This window comes from Podarcis tiliguerta (assembly GCF_965153285.1).
Source record: "Podarcis tiliguerta genome assembly, chromosome: 6".
NCBI classification, from domain to species: domain Eukaryota; kingdom Metazoa; phylum Chordata; class Lepidosauria; order Squamata; family Lacertidae; genus Podarcis; species Podarcis tiliguerta.
In genome coordinates this window covers 13978315-13999502 of record NC_139539.1, presented here as the reverse complement: position 1 = coordinate 13999502, position 21188 = coordinate 13978315, and the positions used below count along the sequence as shown (strand labels likewise).

Genomic DNA, 21188 nt, shown 5'->3' with positions numbered 1-21188 from the left:
AAAGACAGCACTATTACTTAACTATGGAGATCACACTGCTAGAAAACAGTTTATGTGCAGAATGAATTAGCATACCTTTCTCCAACAATGTTTGCCTCAGAGCTTTAGCAAGCAGAACCCTTACATTTGGCACGGGATCGGAAGCCAGACTTAGAAGGCTGGGTAACAAGTGTTCAACAAAATGGTCAGCAGGCATGCACTCCTCTTCAACGACTGCCTGCAAGAGAAACCCATCACACATAAATGCTAAAACACCAAGCATCTTTTTCAATAAAAGCAATAATCAAGAGGTGGCATTTGCTGTGCACTAAGTAAGTAGCTTAGGAAAGCCACAAATTCTTTCAGCTTCCATCTGCAGAAAGGAGATAATAATAATGCCTTACAGGATTAAGAACAAAAAGAGATTTCGAGGAGGTCCAAAAGGATCTCTCCAAACTGGACGAATGAGTAGTAAAGTGGAAAGTGTAATTCAGTGTAAGCAAACATAAAGCTTACACGAGGGCAAAAATGCCTATTTTCGCATAAGCATCAATGAAGTCTAAACTGGCAGTGACTGGCTAGGAAGAAGACCTTGGCATCATGGTGGAGAGCTTGGGAAAAAATGACAACTCAGTGTGCTGCATTTGTGAAAAAGCGATCACTAGGAAAGGGACTGAAAATAAAACTGCCAATACTGCAAACAGTTCTGATCAGCACACCTCAAAAAAACAAAACAAAAGCCACTGTAGGGCTGGAAAAGGTTCTGAAAATGGTACCCAAGATGATTCAAGCGGATGGAGCAACTCCATCACAAGCAACAATTGCAATATTTGCAATAATTGCAATTTTTAGTTAAGAAAAAAAGGGCTCACTTGAGGTGTACAAAGTACTGCATGGGGCAAAGTAAGTGAGCACAGAAAAGTTCTTCTCCTTCTCATATAAGTCCTAGAACCCAATGTTATCCAATTGAAACTCTGTGTTGAAAGATTCAGGACAGACTAAAGAAGTGCTTCTTCACACAGTGCCTAGTTATATGGTGGAATTTGTTACTCCAAGATGTAGCCATGGCTACCGACTTGGGTGGCTTTAAAATGTGGCCAGACAAATTCACAGAAGATGAAGCTAGCAATGGATACTTGCCAGCATGGCTGTGTCCTACTTCCTGTAGTGGAGGTGACAGGTCTCCGAACACCAATTGCTAGGGGACAAAGTGTGCTTTTGGTCTTCCCTTAGGGATCTGGTTGGCCACTGTGAAAATAATGTGCTAGACTGCATGGGCGATTGGTCCGATCTTATGATTACAAGAAGATAACGTTTTCAAGGCTCTTGGAACTCCCTAAGAGGGTACTTGAATGCAAAGTGTTTATTAATAAGAAGTATTCTCAACATCCCTCTCCAAGGAGGCACCTCCGTTTCCCTCGTGGTACAGTTTTAAGCAGCAATATAGGCCCTGATACATCAGAGCACCTAAGTAAATGGTATCAAAACAGGTGAGAAAAGTGGAGAAAACAAGGAGAGAGAGCGGGGGGGGGGGAATAATGTATAGCAGTTAAGTGGGATGGCAGAACCTCCACTGAGAGTCTTGATAGGACTTGCTGCCAATGGATTTGAGAACTCTTTTAATTGTGTTCCTACTTGTTTTCTCAGTCGTGAGTGGTGCCCCCTCTGAATAGGAACCATTCAAACTAAATCCTTTATCACAAGAAGCCAAGAGTGTCTTAGTATCTATCCAAACAGGCACAAATTTAAAAGGCAGAAGATTCCATTACACTGATTCAAGGTTATACACGTTCCTCCTGTAGATGTCCATGTCATAACTCCTATCCCTTTCTTACTTCACACAACTCCAAGTAGCATGCACACAGTTTCCCAGGTAGTTTTCCATGCAGTTAGCTTCCATGCCCTGCTTAGCTTCAGCAGTATAACTGTGTGAAGGCAATTCTGTTCTTTATTCACACCCTAGTCATGAAAGAAAGAAAGAAAATCCCACCTGGCAGATGAAGGCAAACGCTTGTCTTCCAACCCACTTGGAACAATGGCGGAACCTCACAATCAACTCATTAATGAAATTTAAACCCAGAGAGTTTGCGCTGTTTGCATAAAATTTCTGTAATATTGCCACAACCTGGAGGGGGGGGGGGGAATCAAAGGAAAGAATCAGGTCATGAATAGTAACAACTAAAGGTGGCAATGCTGGTGCAACAAATGCCTAAACGTTTTCCATATTTGTCCCTTAATAGTAATTGTTTTAGTCTTTAAATACACAGGACAAATCACAGGAAAATTATAGTGAAAATTAGCAAGAAAAAATATATAGGTTAAAGCAATCTTGTAAAACAAAATATAATATGTATAGCATATGTAGACACAGGGAAAGTGCAAAAGCTTACCAGCTTGAAGGAGATCCACCTGACTTCAGAAACTTTATCTGAACAGAGTGTTAGTGCAATATGCCGCAAGTAGTCATATACGTCATTGGGGTTATAGAGCTCCAGTATCAAAATGAGTTGCCTAAAATAAGAGAGAAATAATTATTTACAACACTGTCTTATTGGTCAAAGAATCATAGAATTGTAGAGTTGAAAGGGACCCTGGTCCAACCCCTGCAATACAGGAATCTCAATTCCATCCAAAATCATACCAGACCCTGCTTAGCTTTGCAAATGTACTAGCAGTGTTATTGCTGCACCACTAGGATGGCCATTCTATCTTCTTGCTCAAGAGGGGGTTTCGGATGACTAACAATGCCTGGTAATTTATTTACAAAAATTTTATACTATTTCATTTACGGTAAGTAGTTTACAAAACATCTAAGAAGTTTACACACAAAAACCCTAAAATAAAAGCAATAAAAAACCAAGTTATTTTAAAAACAATTAAAACCAGCTGTAAACTAAAGAGAGATTAGAACATGTCAACATCAACATGTCTGGATATGCTTGCCTAAACAAAAATGCTTCAAGCAGGCATACAAAAAGCATACAGTGAAGGCACCTGCCTGTTGTGAAAGTGTCGGTTGGGCCACACCGAAAGAACAATTTCTTACAAGTGCACAACGAGTGCTGTGTGGCATCTGTAATGGTGCCAGTTCCACAAATCGAAGCTGTCAAGTCAGCACATATGGGGTAAGGGGATCCTGTAAGCAAGCTCTTAAGGGCTTTATATAGCAACAATAACGACTTGAACTTGGCCCAGTAATAAATTGGAAACCAGTGCAGATCTCTGAGAAGAGGTGTTAGGGTCTCACTCCTATCAGCAAATGTGCTGCAGCGTTTAGAACATCAGCGAATTCTGAAAGCAAAGTACAAACTTCTACCACTGTCTTATTAGACACTTATATTTTGGAATCCACACAGCCGATATTACAACCATAATAAGAAATGTAAATGGATACGATACTTGTCACTTAGAACTGAGAACCTTGTACTGAAATTACAAGGTTCTACACTAGATGTCAGCGTTATTACACAGAATGATCTGCTGCATAGATTTATAGTCCTGCTTTTAAGTGGCCCTTGCTATAATTCAAAGCCAAATGGAAACCACTAAATAGCAAATACATACAAAATCGAAACTAGTTTCACTTACTCTGCAAGCTCATAACGAAACCGCCAATTCCTGCTGTTATCCGTAACCACAAATTCTTGTAGCTGGTAAAGGTACTCACGTCTTTTGTCAGCATGAAGTAACTACCCCCACAAAACAAAATCCAAAATGAATTAATACTTCACAACTGAACCTATTAGCAACTGAGCATGAAGACTAGTAGATCATATTCAATATTAATCTAGCACAATTCTGAAGCATTAAACATATCTTTCCTAAAAACAACTTTTCCTCATTCAGGTTAAATGCTAGTCTGCTGTAGAGTTTAGTGCTGGATCAGGACTGGACTTTAGACCCTGCTCTGCCATGAAGCTAACCTGTTGGTTAACCTTGGGTTTGCCAGCTCAGATGTAAATTCATGAATAAACAATAGTGAGCATCAGACAAGTGAGCTTCCACAATTTGATCCCAGTTTGTTCTTACTAAACAAGCCACAGATCCCTAAGCTGTGATGTAATGAAGAACTGTGGCTTCCTTGAAATATGAAGCATAAGCTTCCAATCTCCTCCTCTGGTACATGAAAGAAGAAGAAAGAGAAGGAAGCCCACAAACCCAAGACCGACAAGGGCTGCTCATGTAGTAGGAAACCATGGCTTCCAATTACAGCGGAACCAGACCTCAACCTAAGCTACTAAAACAGGGCTCTTAGGATAAAATGGGGAGAGAGAAAACCACGCCCAATGCCCTGAGGTATGTACACTACCCTAACAGAAGGACAATAATATAACAAATAAATAAATCTCAGTAGTAATTAGTTTCTGACAATTGAATCACAGGGCTAGTATAAAGTATCCCATTTCATTCGTCATTAATTTCAAAGGTTCAAGTAGTCAAAACATTTGCAGATATTTCAATTAGGAAGCAGATCCTGATAATGCTGACCAGTAATTATTGTTTCACGTAACTTCAACTTCTTTATGCAATGTGTTAATGATTTTAAGACCAATTTAAACATTACAGTCCCTGTACAGTGGCTGCCTATGCTATTCACCAGTATCAGTGCAGCACAATACTTAAAAGCAAGGCCTATCTATGCACACTATCTACACACCAGGGTCACCTTTGCATTGGACATATATAGCATTTGAGGTTAGATACTACAGAGGTTTGGGCTGGTACACAGACTTAGGGGGCCTTCAGTCACAGAGTGATATCAGTGGGACTTCTCTAAGTATGATTAACAATGGAAAACCATCCATTATGCCCACTATGAAAGTGCAGATTGGGAAATATATTTTCTGGTGGTGGTGATGGTGGTGAAAATGTTTATGAATTAGTTATCAATTTTTTTCCCTTTCAAAAATTTAACATCTGGGCTCTCTATTCAATTAGTACATCCATTTTTGACACTTCTTCAACCATATGAAGCAATACGTAACAATGCAGATATGGACCGCACACCAACACAATGGGTTGCTATCCAATGCTGTGATAGCAGATTTCTGCTCAAGGAACCGGACTTCACTTTCCTCTCCTTCCTCCTGCAGCCCTTTTTGCACTCCCTAAATCAGCTCTGGAAGATCCCCCAATCCTCTGGAGCAAATTTTGAAGGTGCAGTTAGAGAGTGCGGAGTTAGCATGAAGTTAATCTTCAGAAATGAAACATTTTTTTCTCTTTTTTGGCTTTTCCATGTTCCTCTCTAGACCAGGGGCATGCCTCTAAGAAAAATATAGCTGAAACAGAGCAAACATGAATGAGTTAGCTCCATCTACCTTAAGGAAGTCATAAAGATGTTTAAGGATTCCAATTCGCACTTCATCCAGATCTTTTAAGAAGCCGTTGAAAATAGGTACTAGATCCGCTGCTGTTAACTGATCTCCCAAAATAACAGCCAGCTCATGAATAGAGAAAGCAAGTGTCCGACGCACCTTCCACTGTAAACAGTTAACAAAAATGGAAAACAAGACTGAACTCTGCTGAGCAAATATAGCAAATTTAAAAGAGCTATCAAACCACAAGTGCAAGCAAGCACAAAGCATTAGCTTTTTTTTAAAGGCCTCTTCTCTGTCTTGTCCTTCCAATTTCCCGAGTTGATTGTGCCAGATTCTAACTTCATTCTTGGTCTTTGAACTCAACAGGGTCCAGGAGGATAACAGGATTAGTTAGCTATGATGCCTACTGCTTCCCCCTGGCAATAGCAGAACAGTTTGCATGAAGACAGTAAAAAGTTGTGCTTTCTGGGAAGCTTTGCAAGAAGCAAAAACTTCCTTAGTCTCATTCCACAGCATAAAGTTATACCTCTGTAGAATTATTCACCGACCTTCCACCTCAAGGTGGAAACGATTAGGGCCCCAAATACCACTAGCATTGCATCTGCCAGGAATATCATTTCTTAACTCGAAAAGAATTTGAGAGGGAGGGACATATATAGCAAGTTTAATTAAAAACATAATAACCTGACTCATGCAGACACTGTATGTCATATAGATTGTTTCATTTTATCTTAAGCTACACAGAGTTCATGGAAAGTAAATGGGACATTTTATTTTTAAGCATAAAATGAACTTTGTTCTTGGCTGCATTGTGCATATGCGCACCTCTCGATATTGGCTAGGAAAGATGCTCTCTTCAACCTGCTATCCTGACAGCCTGAAGCTGGATTAGTTAAAATGAACTGTAATGTTATTATGGGCCCGTGAGGAAAGCAAGCACTTTATGGAATTTGAAAGGTTTAAGTTTTATGAAGCTTCTCCTTCTCCCAGTCCTTGTAGCTGATGGGAACTTTTGGGGCTCCGTTAGGCAAACTAGCACAGACGAATGTGCACTAAATATCTCATGCGCCTTACAAATCTGACACATACACCTGTAAAACATGTGATACTTGACTGCCAGGTGCTTTACCTGTACATCTGATGCCAGGGTCTCGTAGGTGTCTTTCAAACAATGCCAGTTCTGCCTACCAAGTGTTAAGGCCACACCAGGAAGGCTGTAGGCACAGTGTTTTGCAATTTCCGTATCAACAGTCTGTGCTCGAGCAGGGTCCGTCATAGATAAGTACTGGTCCAATAAAGGCTGAGGTATGATATCCTGGAGACAAAAAAAATAAATAAATTATTGATGATAATAATAAATTAAACCAGAGAAAGAATGTGTCAGCGCTGAAAGACATCTGTTCAAGTATAGCGTTCCATCTCCCCGCTCCAGATGGCAACTGCACAGTGAAAACAAGCACGTTAAAAACAGCAGCAGTTACAGAATACACAGCAGGCCAAACTTTGTCAGCTCTATCATGGGAAACAGTTCATACACATGAAGTTCAGATGGGTATGAGCTACAAATTACAACTGAAAATAGCAATTTGTGTGCATTATTAAATTATATAGAGAATTTGTATATTCTAACTATGCAAATTATACCCATAATAAACCTGATTTAGGGCCTTGGTCACATGTTACTTTCTGAAGCTGGTGAATGAGACAGAGCAGGAAGAATGCAGGACATGGGTGCATGTCCAAGAACGATCCACGCTCATAACAAGGCTGAGAAAAGAAGGCCTGATCAGCCTTTAAGTCTATATTTATTGCAGTTCACAAAAAAAGCTTATACTTCAGATTCTGTCAGTACCAAAATACTAAGGCTGGCTTCTAGACATGGTCTAAAATGTTTAATTTATGGGAGATGAACTTCCCTATAGCACATGTCAGGGAACTGCCATCGGAGCGGGGAGGAGGCTCCAGGACGATGGTGGAGAGGGTCCCAGTAGGGGGAGAGGTAGCCCATCCGCTGGGGAAGGAAATCAGTGTAACACCAGTGGAGAAGGGGGGCAGATGGGGGAATCGGAGAGGTGGCTCCAGGACTCTTCGCAGGAGACCAGCAGAGAGTGGAGAAGGGGGGCAGTGGAGAAGGGGGGCAGACCACCAGTGGAGAAGGGGGGCAGATGGGGGAATCGGAGAGGTGGCTCCAGGACTCTTCGCAGGAGACCAGCAGAGAGGGCACGAGTACTCCGTTGCCCACACCCACTTTGCGCAGAAAACTTCCGCGCAGGCAAAGGGGGAGGAGACTGGGCGTCAAACAGCTTCTATGCTGGTTTAAGAGGTTTAAGAAACGCCCACTGACGGATTCTGCCAGCGACTGAGGCAGCCACGGAACTTGAGGCTGTCCAGACAGAAAGGGTTCAACCAGGCAACCTAGCCAGGAGTAACGGCAACTTACGCATGAGCAACCCCTAGAACCATTACAGCACATCATTAAGAAATAGTTGAAACAACCTGTAATTTTGATTTCTCTTCTTCATGAAGTGGATCATTCTTTTCTGCCTCTAAAGCTTTGTTGTCCCCACTGTGTTGCTCTTCTGAGTCCTGTAAAAGTGCATAATATGCATTTATGGAAAGAACAAAACAGTATCTGGGGCACCGCATTAAAATTCAGTACAACACAAACAGTGAACATCTATGTAAAAATTGAATCCATGCTGCAGTGCTAAAAAATGTAATCAAAACTATGCTAAGCCATACAAAGATGTAAGCACAGAGAAAAGGTTCTATATTCATACAAGACTTCAAAGGTTCCATGACACCCATGGGATTGTCTTGGTTTGTTACTAGCCCAGTGAGTCTAGCCCAGTGGTCTCACAGCAGCAGTTCCTCACTGGAGACTTATGCAATCCATGAATTCATGAATGCTCTGGGGGATTTTCTGACGGACCTGGCAGTTCCACTAAGGCCCTTGTCTTGCTACTGAACGGCAAGATGCAATGGGCCATTGATGTGATCTCTTTCAATCGTATCAATAGCCCAGGTTATTATGAGTAGTTGTGGACAATGGAGCAGGCTGGATCATGCCTAGAGTACAAAGGACATGGAACTCTGCAAAGAACTTGCCACATGAAAACGTTTCTGTTTTCGTTGGCCTATTCAAACACATAACCGGTTACATGGTTTATTGTGTTTCATTCTTTTAGATACTTTTAAATGTGACTATTCTACTTTTAATTTTAATACAAATATGTTTGCCACTCTGGAAGGGTGGGATATAAATTTGATGGGTAAATAAAAATAAGATGACTGAACATGTGTTATAGCACATAATCATACCTATTCGGTGGCAGTGAAGGTCTACTTTACTGCCCCCACTGCCATGACACTGAGTGGTGTGAAGTTTATTAAGCTCTAACCTGATGAATGGGTTATTACAATTCTCAAAAGCCTGCAGCAGCAAGCACCATGAGGATAAAATTACTTACCTCTGCAAAGTCTTAGATGCCACTGTTGTGATCAGTCCTGATGAAGTATCCAATGCACCACCTAGACTTTTGGGGGGATAATTTTCAGCTTCTGAGGCCTGAGGATGTGGACAAGGTGCTTGCAGTGATTTGACTAACTGTGTGTCCTCTCAATCCTTGTCAGTCATGGCTAATTTGAGGTAGCCAGGGGACATGACCAGCTGTCCAGGGTACGATGGATGCACAATTGCATGAGGGGTGTTGCTTGAAACCTTTTAAGAGGGGCAATGCAACTCTCCTTTTGAAAACCCACCTTTGACACAGAGATATACAGCCACTATAACCTGGTTGCAAACATGCCCTCCCTAAGCAGAGTGTTTGAGAGGGTAGTGGTGGCTCTGCTCTAGGCACACTTGGAGAAAAATGACTGCTAATACCACGGATGGGGACGTGGTCCTCCAGATGTTGTTAGACTCCCAACTCCCATCATCCCCAGCTAGCGTGGTCAAAGGCTGTGGATTATGGGAGTTGGAATCCATCAACTTCTGGGTCCATTTCAATCTGGATCTAGGTCTAGCTTGCCTACTTGATCGGCCAGAAGGATGGCCTTTATTAGCAAAGGGACTCAATATCCCAGCATCTTTTGAAACCACTGATCATGGTATCTCCCTGGACCAGCTCTGGGTTGGGGGCAGTTTTGCAGTGGTTCTATTCTTATTTATGGAGCCTGGTTCTTAATTTGCTCTGGTACGTATTGTAGAAATTTCAAAGGTTCATTCGTTCTTCTACCCCATCTACCATGATGATACTACTTTCAACATTTCCTACATCCTACTGAAGGTGCCATTCTCAGTGGCCAATCTATAATTCTCAGATTCCTTTCTCCTGGGGATCTGCCAGTCTAAGCATTTATTTGAAGCATTGCAAGGCAAGGCCTTGGTATTTGGACTGGTTTTCAGCGGCTGGGATAAAGCCAGTACTCATACTCAGTTGTGTTTAGATAAATACACAGGCATGATTTAGTGCACTCTGTTAGTTACATTTGGCTGCTATTTTAAGTTTAGGCTCAGTGCCCTGCATTTTCAGGGTGGCAGACTACAAGTCAGAATAAGTAAGTAGAAGTATTTAGTGGTACAAAATGATTGACAAGCCATTAACCACCCCCCCCTGAAAAACACACTTATTTTTCCTGCCATGACCAAAACGTACCATATTTTTAATCACAGTTGGAATGGGTGGGTTAATTGCCTCATCCTGGCTTGGCAATGATGATAAGGTGTTCTCATTCACTGAACTGGGATCAAGGACCAAACCTGGTGTATCTTCTGGGTAGTTCCCATTAACTTCTTCATTCTGCTTGATCTCAAAGCAACCGACAGAATCAAGGTGAGCAGCTCTAAGTGCAGCAGACAGTACTTGAACCTGAGCTGATCAAATGGAACAAGTCCCATTAAGTTTGTTTTCATGCATCTCCTTTTACAAGTCCTAAAAACCTATGTCAGAAAACCCCTCTCAAAAGGAGCAGAAAAAGCTTTGAAAATTGAACAATGAAAGACTGAGAACTGCAAAACTTTTAATATTAACTTATTACACAGTACAGTGGTGCCTCACAAGACGAAATTAATTTGTTCTGCGAGTTTTTTTGTCTTGTGAATTTTTTCGTCTTGAGAAGCACCGCTGTGTATTGACGGTTTCCCATAGGAATGCATTGGCGGTTTTTAAAAAAAGGCGCAAGACGTTTCGTCTTGCGAAGCAAGCCCATAGGGAAATCCGTCTTGCGAAGCAACTCAGAAAACGAAAAACTCTTTCGTCTTGCGAGTTTTTCGTCTTCCGAGGCATTCGTCTTGCGAGATACCACTGTAGTTCTTGAAAGGGGTAAGACCTACTCTTCACAAATTTGTCTATCAATGCCTCTGTGCCTATACGGAAATTCTATTCTCAGATGCATTTTTGAAAGATTATAACTTATTTACAGATTAAGTATAGGTGGTTTTCACCTGCAATCCTGTAAGCATTTACATGAATTCAAAAAAATTACTTCTGAGTAAGCATATGGGATTCTGCTGTGAGATACATAAAACATCACAAAGATGACAATACTGAAATTTAAAGTTCATAGACGTAGAGAAGATCTGGCCCAGGATTTTTTGGATCCCAAGCTAACACTATTTCTATTTTTAGTGCAATAACTAGAACCTCTTTACTGGTCCTAATAAACACATTTCTACTTTGGCCTGCTTTGCCCTCTGCTCTCATTTCTTATGCCTAATTTATTAGATCCTATTGTGTTATCATATATACCATACACCTTGGTTTTACCAACAGCTACTACTACACAAGAGAGGCTTAATTTTGCCTTGGTGATCAGCTAGGAGAAAGGTGACTAAGGCAGCAATCCTATGGATGCTTACTGAGGAGTAAACCCTACTGAAGACTTCTGAGTAAACAGGACTGTGTTTAAATCCTGCTTTTATTTAAAGTTCAAAAAACCAGACACCTGATCTAGCTTCTGTAGACAAACTACACTAGAAGCCATTATACCAGCTGAATTCAGAGCTGATATTAGGAATCTTGAGATCAACCTTCAAAACCCTAATGGCTTTTTTCTTCCAGAGCTGCAGTCCACTTTAGATGCAATTCTAAACAGAAAGGAAGAAGCTGAGGACCTCAGTGAAGGCTGTACTGTGGCAGCACCCAAGTGCCAACACAACTGCCCTCCTTCCTACGACAACTCAAGCAGTAAAATGCTTTTTAGAACAGCAAGAAGTTTTCATCAAATGCTGCTGGAGCCAGACGGCACTTCCCATTTGTTAACTATAGAGAGATGTAGCTGGAATGTATTGTGGTTAAAGGGAACTGCGTGCAATCCTAAGACAGAATAGTTCTTCATTATAATAAAACAAGTGTGAGCAACATGTTTCCCAGAGCAAAAACTTTTGAAGAAGGGTCTAAGAACACAAGAGCGTAAGATCTTACCTTGAACATCTGGGTCATCCATGTGTTCCTGCAAACTCTGCAGAACTTTTTTTATCTCACTGCTGGCAACACAATTATTACAAAGAACTTCCGACACCGGGCAGCTCTCTTCGTGTATTTCAGTTTTGCACTGAAGCAGTTCTAGATCCTGACTTATGTCAGGAAGAGGAGGACGCCAGTATAAGAAGGTATTGAACACATCCTCTGCTGATTGGACCCTTGAGTTCACTTCCTGATAACTGTTGATTTGACATTCCTTAATATCCTTGGTCACATAAGGATCAGCATTATCACTCTGAGTCAATATAGTCTGATCTACTCCAATGTTTACTTGTATGGCTGAACTGTCTTCCGTTGCATCTGAATTTGAATTCTCACAGCTAGCAGAAGGCCCGTCTGTCAGTGATTCCAATTTTCCCCCCACTTGCTCCTCTGGACTGAAAACAGAAGCAGCATTTTTTAAAAACTGAAAAAACAAATTTCACTTAAACATCTCAGGTAATACTTTAACTGCAATAATTGCAACTTTTCTCTAAAATCTTGCTTTCAAAGATGCTTCATTAAATCAGCTGGTTAGCTTCAGACCTCCTAAGACGTCCTTAACTGATACTGAGGTGTGCAAATATGACATCTGAAACTACCAGCTTTTATCACAAGGACACTTTTCTGTGTATTTTGAAGTTTATGTTATCTAAATAGCTGATAGAAGCCCTCTCTCACTTTATTTTAAGAACTTAAAAATATGAATTGCATTGAAACTGCAGACTAATTGATTTGAAAAACAAGTAAAAGACACCATACTACTTAAGGCATGGGTGTGTACATGTGTACCAGTTATTGTCTTGGACCAAAGAATAGAGTTCAAGGTTTAATATAATCTGCAAACTATAATTTAATGTGAACTCACAACTTACTGGCTTGTTACAACATCTGAACCCAGGCTCATGGCTTGATTCACTCCAAGGAAGCCACAAACAGAACTAAGATTTGTTCTTGACTTACTGCACATGGTTTATTGGGGGTGGGAGGGGGACCACGAACCTGGGTTCAGGCATCACAGCAAGTCAGATCTTGGCTTGTTTCCTAACAGCAGTGGGATGGAGGAAGACCCATGATTTAATGTGACATGAGAACTAGGCGATAAACTAAATTAAGCCAAATCACTGTACCTGGATGGCATGTCATTTGCATTGTTGCCTGTTGGGCATGGACTGGAAGGCCGGATACTAAGCGTCCCATCCTCCCGAATGTAAAGACCAGCACTGGAAGGGTTTGCAAAAGTAGAAATAAACGGCCCGAGGGACTGGAAAGCAGCTTGACGAACCTACGGTATTGGAAAAGTAAGAAGACACAATTGGCTTGATAACTATACTTCTGGAGACAAGGGTACACTTTGCTGTTCCAATATGATTCCAAAGTATCCCAATCAACTAAATGGAAGGCATTAGGGCAAGGATAATAGTATACAGTAATTTCACTGCTAGAATGAGGCAAGTTTTAACCGTTTCAGGGATTTGGACCAATGTCAAACATCAAACAGCTAGATATAAGGCATCAACAGGTATCATGAGAATGCAGCTGCACATTGTTTTGCATTATATGGGTTACTTACTGGAAGGAGGGGAATCCATTTCTGAAACATAACAGGTGATTGGTGCCTGGATTAAGTCCACATTCTCCCCCAAGCAGGTGGTCTGTTGTGCTTTCAAAGCTAGCAACTGACCAACTACTAGGCACTTCATATACAACTCTCCAGTCTAGCAGGAGAAAATGCACATGCAGCCCCAGATGCCTGGGCTATGAACATTCAGCAACAGAAACCACACATGGTATTTATGTACATGTCAATGAGCCAGTCCAGAAAGAGATCACTGAGACTGAAGTTTCCTCACTCAAACAGGGTGCTAGAATTCATAGCCAACACTTCAAGAATGACATTTCATTCATCTCAAGTTAAGGAGCTTACATCAGCAGAAAAATCAAACACACTACTACACTTTGGTTCAAAACAAAAGGAAAAATATCAGTATGAGACATATTACTACAGTGGTGCCCCGCAAGACGAATGCCTCGCAAGACGGAAAATCCGCAAGACGAAAGGGTTTTCCGTCTGCAGAGGCGCTTCGCAAGACAAATTTCCCTATGGGCTTGCTTCGCAAGACGAAAAATGACGAAAAAATTTGAATTTTTTTTCGCTCCAAAACCCCTTATTTTGAATCGCTAAGCTGCTAAAAGCATTTTAGCAGCAAAACCGCTAATCTCCCAAGTGTTAAAAAGCCGTTTTTAGCCCTTTTTTAGCCAATAGCGCTAATAGCGCTACTCCGTCAATGGGCTTGCTTCGCAAGACGAAAAAACCGCAAGACGAAAAGACCCGTGGAACGGATTCTTTTCGTCTTGCGAGGCACCACTGTACTTGTTAACAAATAAGATAATGCTTTGAGGTAACTAATAGTGCTTAAAAACCTAATTGTTAAAGAGTAAAAATAACTTTTGAGCAAACTATAGGATATTATTACGAGTATGGATTTAACAAAAAAATACACCAAGATAATTTCCTTTGAACCTTAGCATAACAGAATTACTTTTATGTTTTGCAGCTAAGGACTTCTGCCAAAGGCTTCACTGAAGAGATGTGTTTTGAAAAAGTAAGATGGTCCATCGGGACCATGAACATTTACAACAGAATAAACTCTAAATTAAAAGGGCTGTCACAAGTCATCTCTGTATGGAAGCAAAAGGAGAAAGCTGATCAATATGCAATCATGAAGAGTTGATTAAAGTCTGCTTTTGACAGCTGAACTACTATTTGCTTGCTTAAAAAGCTTCCATCATGCATCAGCTAACAGAAACAGAGCTTTAATGACTTGCAATTAATTAGCTGAGAGGAGCAAGTCAAATAAAACATTCGATAATTGTCACTTGAGCTAGTCATGGTCATTTATCAAAAGACAGAAAAGTACAACTGCAATTTAAGGTGGACTAATTCACTCTCTACTTACCCATCTGCAAGGGTCACTGATGAGACTAATAAAGAGGGGAGACAGCTTGCTTCTCCTAACTTCAGGTGAAATGGTGTAGGAGACAGCCATAAAGCATTCAGCACAAGCTTTTCGCATACCCCAAACGCTATCAGAGCAGAGCTCAAAAAACTTCGGAATCTACCAAAATAAAGACATATCAGATCAAACAGTTCTAAAATAGCAATTTTACTGATTGCACTGCAGCCCTCAACACACCTACTGTGAAGACATTTACTTCCAAATAATTATTTGAGGTTTCGAGTAAGGGTTCACTTTTGAAAACATCATTTGGCTAGCAGTTTCTAGCAAACAGCAGCAAATGGCATCAAGTTAAGAAATAAATTAAAGGATTCAGGTTTATTTTGGTAATTTGGTAATTCTGGCTACAAATACTACATGCACATAAACAGATACTTATGTCACAGAAGAAAGCTAAGCTGCCTGAGACCGTCAATCTGATTTATTTCAATCCGTGAAGAGAAGCTGACAGCAGGGTCAGATACCTTTACAAATATTAATGTCCTTTCAGCAAGGCTTAAAGAAGGAATGCTAATGCTGAAGGATTATCCTTGCAAATTGAAGTTATCAATAGCAACCACCATGGCTAGCTAAAGATCAAGCACGACAGTTTTAGCTTGAGGGAGAAATCTGACACATGGATGAATTTCTGAGACTTTAGTTTTACAAGTCTCAGGGGGGAGGAGAGAGAGAAAAAGAAAGCAAGCTGCTAGCTTGGGATCAAAACAACTTTCTTGTTACAGTGCTGCTATGAGCATGCCATGGGTTGCTGTTTTTAAGTAACATTGATGTATTCTTCAGCCACCCAGTATCATATATTCATAAGCCGCATTATGTGTGTCCCTTGGTGCATTTGATGGAGTTGCTCCAAGGTTTGATTACAAGGGTGTCCAGAGACAGTGCATCAGACACACTTCATCAAAAGAAAGCATGCACTTCTGGATTCTCTCTTTTCCTTAGAGGTTTGGCTTAAACCAGTTCTGTGTTAAATGTATTAAAAGCCCTAAATGGTTTAGGACTAGGTTCCCTGAAAATCACCTCTTCCCACATTTGCCTACCTGACCCTAAATATATTCTTTAGAGGTCCTGTCCAGGTGTCCTTACCAAGTGAATAGATGTAGCTGATTATCAGAAAGACAGGCTTTCGACGAGTGGCATGTGGGCTACAGAATAGCCTCCACAGAGAGGATAGCCTGACACCTTCTTGGTGGTGTTTTTAGTGCTAGATGAAAAAGCTTTCATTCACCCAGACTGCACATTGTTTTATTATCTTGTCTGAGCAGTTAGGAGTTTCCCCCCTGTTTTTTATTGTGGATCTTATTGATTATCTGTTGCATTTTTAGTATTTAGATACTTTAATATGTAAGACTCTCAGCAGATATTATTGATGGGCTGCTCTATAAATTTAATGAAATGACATAGCTTCAAGACCCCAAACCTTAACATACCAAGTTCTTTTCTGTGGCTTCTTGCCCCACAGCATTGCAAATGTCTCCAAAGTTTGCTGCACAAACCTAAAACAAGAGAAACAAAAACTTTGCTTGCTTTTATGTATCAATTCTGAATCAGTATGTCTTTCTTTAAACTGATCAAATTACAGTTCTTCACAGAGTAAGAACTTGTTTTAGAAAGAAGCTTGCTGCCTACACTCCCAACCCAGAAAATATACTTTTATGGTATGTTTCCTACTTGCAGGCATTATTAATCATATTAACTGCATAAAAGTCTACAGGGTATGCTACTCAAATATTTTAATGCATACTAACAGCTGCTCAACACATTTAATAGAGAATGTGTGATAAGCAGGAAATGACTGAAATATAGGATCATCAATTCTGTGGCCCTTATTCAAGAAAGCACAAGTACATGATTAACTTTATGTACAGATAACTCACAACTTACGTGGGGTTACATTCCTCATCATTGTGTGTATAAGCAAAACCATGTAAAGCCAGAACAGCAATCTTGCAATTATTATTTTTCAGCAACAGGTGTAAAGATGCAAGAACTTATTTTAAATAAGTGTAAGTTGCGAGTTACCTGTACATTTCACTAAAGTGGAATCTATATTTTGGCCAATATATGAAAAAGAAAACATTGCTCTTTAATGGCATACACCCTGAGAGACGAGAGAAACACATTGAGTTTTACTGGTACTTACAGATGAAGATAATTTAACCTCCAAATTTGAACAGATAAATTCTAATGTAGATGCACAAATAAGTGTTAAATAATAAGCACTAACCTTCCGGACTTGAAAGAGTTTCCCATCACCACAGAGCTCACAGAATCGGGGAAGCAGCAACTGTTCAACGGTTGATTTATTCACCATAGAAGCCATTTTGCAGATTATCTAATAGGGGAAAAATATCTCAATTCTTTCTCTCCATTTAAAGTTCTCCTCTTGAAACTTAGCAGTTCTGTTAAAAATTATGTTAGACAATGTGACTTCTGACTTCCGGAGGCGGCGCGAAACCGTGATGGCGGACCTCTTCGAGCTCTGAAGAGGGGCACCGCAGAAAAGGGTTGTTTCGCTACGGCGCAGCGGCAACCCATTAAGAAAAACCACGGACAGAGAGAGTCCGTGGCCGTGGGACTCGGCGGGCACCTGGAGCGACCCCAAATTCGCGGAAGGGACCCCGTAAGGGGCTCCGGAGTGAAGGAGGGGGAGCGGTGCTGTGAGTTCATCGCTCTTTCTGCGGAGGCGAAGCCGCGCGGCTGTCACGGATGAGCGCTGACCTTTCTTCCAAAAAATACTACTCTGAAACAGCAAACCCGTGAGTAAGGACTTAAGATTTGTTACAATAACTTGAAGAAATTTGGCTGAAACCGGGAGACGAGAAAGAGGAAGTCCGTCTTCCGGCACTGCTTATAAGATCAAAGCAGACTGTTTAAAGAGCGGAAAGCGCTGTGAACAGGGAAGCTTTAAGGCTTTAAAGTGGGACTTTCGTGCACACTTGAAATTCTATTCTTAAAGGAAGAAAAAATACAGTTTAAATTGGACTTGGAGCGGTCCCCCATGGGGCGAGGGAAGACTCTAACCCCAAATCTTCGGGTGGCCGGGTGAAGTTGCTTGACTGCGGAACTGTTACAAATTTCCAGATACTTTTGTAACTGAAGTGCAACTTTTGGGCTTACTTAGTTTGAGTGGATACAATTGCAGGCACCTTGTTGGAACATTGTTAAACGTTTTAAAGTGCTCTGCAGGACTTTTTTCTTAGTGTTTTGGAACTAACTTGCTTTTAAAATTGTTTTTGAAAACGGAAACTTTAATGGCGGAAAAGTTACCTTCTTCTTACTAACTTTTGGTGGCACTCCCCCTAGAGGACATTGGATAACAAAGGCCTGGGAAAAGTTTTTTTGCTTACTTTCTTTCTCCAGACTGTTTATAAATTTGGACTTGTCTTTCCCATGGGATTACAACATCTGACCTTGAACATTGACTGATGAGTGGTACAGGAAAGACAAGAGCAGCCAAAGCTAAGGAAGCTAAGGAAAAAGAAAAAGCAAAAAAGCAGGCACAGCTTTTGCAAACAACTTTAACTCAGGGACGTAGACTATCAGTGCCTGCTGTGCTTGCAACACAAAAAGTAGAAAGTGAAAAGCCTGAAAAATCTGAAGAGGAAGATATGGCATCAGGAGGAGCAGAGGCAGTACTGAAACAAGTTTTGGAACAATTGTCAACATTAAATCAAAAAATTGATAACCAATCAACAAAAATTGACCAAGCTACATCCTCGATCCAGAAATTGACAGATCAGGTTTCCCAACACACCCAAGCAATTGAAAAATTGCAAGGAGCAACGGAAGAGAACCGTAAATTGGCAGGGGAAGCCGTTGAAATTGCAACATCAGCTAAAAAAGAGGTTGAGGAAGTTAAAGCAGAAGTCAAGCCTCTGCATAAACAGATAGGGGACCAACAAACCTATCTCTCTTTGGTGGAACTGAAAAACCGGGAGACTAATCTTAGGCTTAGGGCGGTCCCAGAAATCGAACAAGAAGATTTGATTGGATTTTTGACAACAGAATTTTCAAAGTTCTGGGGCTTAAAAGAAGAAAGTGATTTTAAAATAGTATCGGCTTTTCGACTGGGAAGACTGGTAAGAAAAGATAGATCTAGAGACTGTCTAATAGCTTTGAGATCAAGAGAGGAGAGAGACAAAATATTAGGCCTACACTTCAAAAACTCAATTGAGATACAAGAGAAAAGGGTGGAAATCTACCGAGATATTCCTAAACAGCTATTGGATCTGAGAGCCACCTATTCAGAATTGGCTAAGTTGTTGAGACTTAACTCAATCCCCTATAGGTGGGAGTTCCCACAAGGACTATCATTTACTTACAAACAGAAGAAGGTTAAAATAAGATCACCAGAGGATCTACAAAAGTTCCAGCACGACCACGGAGAAGATCTCCAAAAAGAAGCAGCAGCCCTTTGGCCTATACTTAAACCAGGACCCACTCTGCCAGCAGGCGGAGGGACGCCTAAATCCTCGGAATTAGAGGAAAAAGAAGATACACCGCTCTAGGTGTAACAGAATAGTTCAGGATGTCTCTGCAGCTACTCAGTTGGAATATAAATGGCGGAAATTCCCCGGAGAAAAGAAGGAAACTGTTTCATATATTGAAGAAAGAACAATTGGATATTATTTGTTTACAAGAAACCCATGTGACCAGGCTCCACAGGAAAGTTTTGGTCAACAAAAGACTAGGCCAAGAGTTTATTTCCTCAGACAAGGTAAAGAAAAGAGGAGTGGTGATTTATGCTAAGGAGAGCCTGATACCTAAATTTTTATTCAAAGATGAATATGGAAGAATTCTGGCAATTGAAATCCAGACCCAAGGAGAAAAAATATTGATACTAGGAATTTATGCTCCAAACGACGGGAAATCAGAATTTTTCAAGAAGCTGCATGAGACGCTGCTGGACTATCTGGACTATGCTAACATCATAATGATGGGAGACATGAATGGAGTGGTGTCTACACATATGGATAAGTCTTATAACCAAAATCTAACATCAGACGGCAGACTGCCTAAAACTTTTTTTGAAATGACTGACAATCTGGATTTGATTGATATATGGAGGACAAAGAACCCCCTAGGTAAAGAAGGAACTTTCTTCTCTGAGGCCCACCTGTCCTGGTCAAGGATCGACCAAATCTGGACCTCCAGGGGGCTGGCACCCAAGACTATAAAGGTGGAAATCTGCCCAAAAACATGCTCCGACCACAACGCTCTGAAATTAGATCTCAGACTTACTCAAACCGGTTCCTTCAGATGGAGAATGAATGACACTCTTTTAAGAGATCAAGAGATTGTGAAAAAGGCCCAAAAAACATTAAAGGACTATTTTGAGATAAATTTGAATACTACAGTAGAAAAAAGAACGATCTGGGACGCAAGCAAAGCTGTTATGAGGGGGTTTCTGATACAACAGAATACAATTAAGAAGAAGCTCTGGAATGGAAAGAAAGATAAAATACTGGAGAAAATACATCAAGGAGAGAAAAAATTGAGAACTAAACCAAAGTCAAAGGATCTGTTGAGAGAAATTAAATTCCATCAAGCAGAATATTCAAAATTGATTAATCAGGAGATTGAATGGAAAATAAAACAGATGAAGCAAAGATCCTTTGAATCAGCAAATAAATGTGGAAAGCTGCTAGCTTGGCAGCTGAAAAAAAGACAAAAGTTGAACACAGTTACAAATCTAGAGATTGAAGGAAGAACGGTGCAGAAACCAGAGGAAATTAGGAAGTGCTTCCACAGATATTTTAAAGAACTTTATGTACAGGGGCCTCAGAAAGAATCAGAGATAGATCATTTTTTAAAGACAAATGGACTATCAAAAATAACTCAAGATAAAAGATCAATCTTGAACTCTACAATAACCACCCAGGAAATTGAAAGTGCCATTCAGAATATGCAACTAGGCAAATCTCCAGGCCCGGATGGGCTTACCTCCAAATACTACAAGACTTTGAAAGACTATTTAACACAACCCTTGTTGGAGGTATGCAACCAGATCATGGATGGGAAGAGGGCACCAGAAACGTGGAAAGAAGCGTTCATCACATTGATACCTAAGATAGAATCTGAAAAGACTCAACTCAAGAACTACCGCCCCATCTCACTCCTGAATGTGGATTACAAAATATTTGCAGACATTTTGGCAAGTAGACTTAAAAAAGTTTTAATTGAAGTAATTCACAAAGACCAAGCAGGCTTTCTCCCTGGTAGACATTTATATGAGAATACCAGAAACATCATCGATATTTTGGAACTTTTACAAACTGACAGGAACACAAGGGCGGTGTTAATTTTTGTTGATGCGGAGAAAGCATTTGACAATATATCTTGGATGTTCATGAAGAAAAACTTGGAAGGGATGGGAGTGGGGCGGGGGTTTGAAAATGGGTTACGAG

General features: G+C 40.6%; 1 protein-coding gene and 1 long non-coding RNA gene across 3 annotated transcripts in view; one reads left to right on the top strand and one right to left on the bottom strand.

Annotated features, from left to right (window-relative positions):
• LOC310680462 overlaps window positions 1-21188 on the top strand; it is a 253575-nt gene that overhangs the window by 99786 nt on the left and 132601 nt on the right. The window lies entirely within an intron of this gene.
• LOC310680304 (serine/threonine-protein phosphatase 4 regulatory subunit 1-like) overlaps window positions 1-21188 on the bottom strand; it is a 48293-nt gene that overhangs the window by 4545 nt on the left and 22560 nt on the right. For both annotated transcript variants that reach the window (XM_083446822.1, XM_083446821.1), the window contains 13 exons: window positions 17006-17113; window positions 16209-16274; window positions 14722-14880; window positions 12892-13046; window positions 11723-12159; window positions 9956-10173; window positions 7794-7883; window positions 6427-6612; window positions 5298-5459; window positions 3568-3668; window positions 2370-2490; window positions 1970-2104; window positions 76-217 (listed from right to left, as the gene is read on the bottom strand). In XM_083446822.1, coding sequence (XP_083302948.1) covers window positions 76-217; window positions 1970-2104; window positions 2370-2490; window positions 3568-3668; window positions 5298-5459; window positions 6427-6612; window positions 7794-7883; window positions 9956-10173; window positions 11723-12159; window positions 12892-13046; window positions 14722-14880; window positions 16209-16274; window positions 17006-17113 — 2080 coding nt within the window. The remainder of the gene's footprint in view (window positions 1-75; window positions 218-1969; window positions 2105-2369; window positions 2491-3567; window positions 3669-5297; window positions 5460-6426; window positions 6613-7793; window positions 7884-9955; window positions 10174-11722; window positions 12160-12891; window positions 13047-14721; window positions 14881-16208; window positions 16275-17005; window positions 17114-21188) is intronic.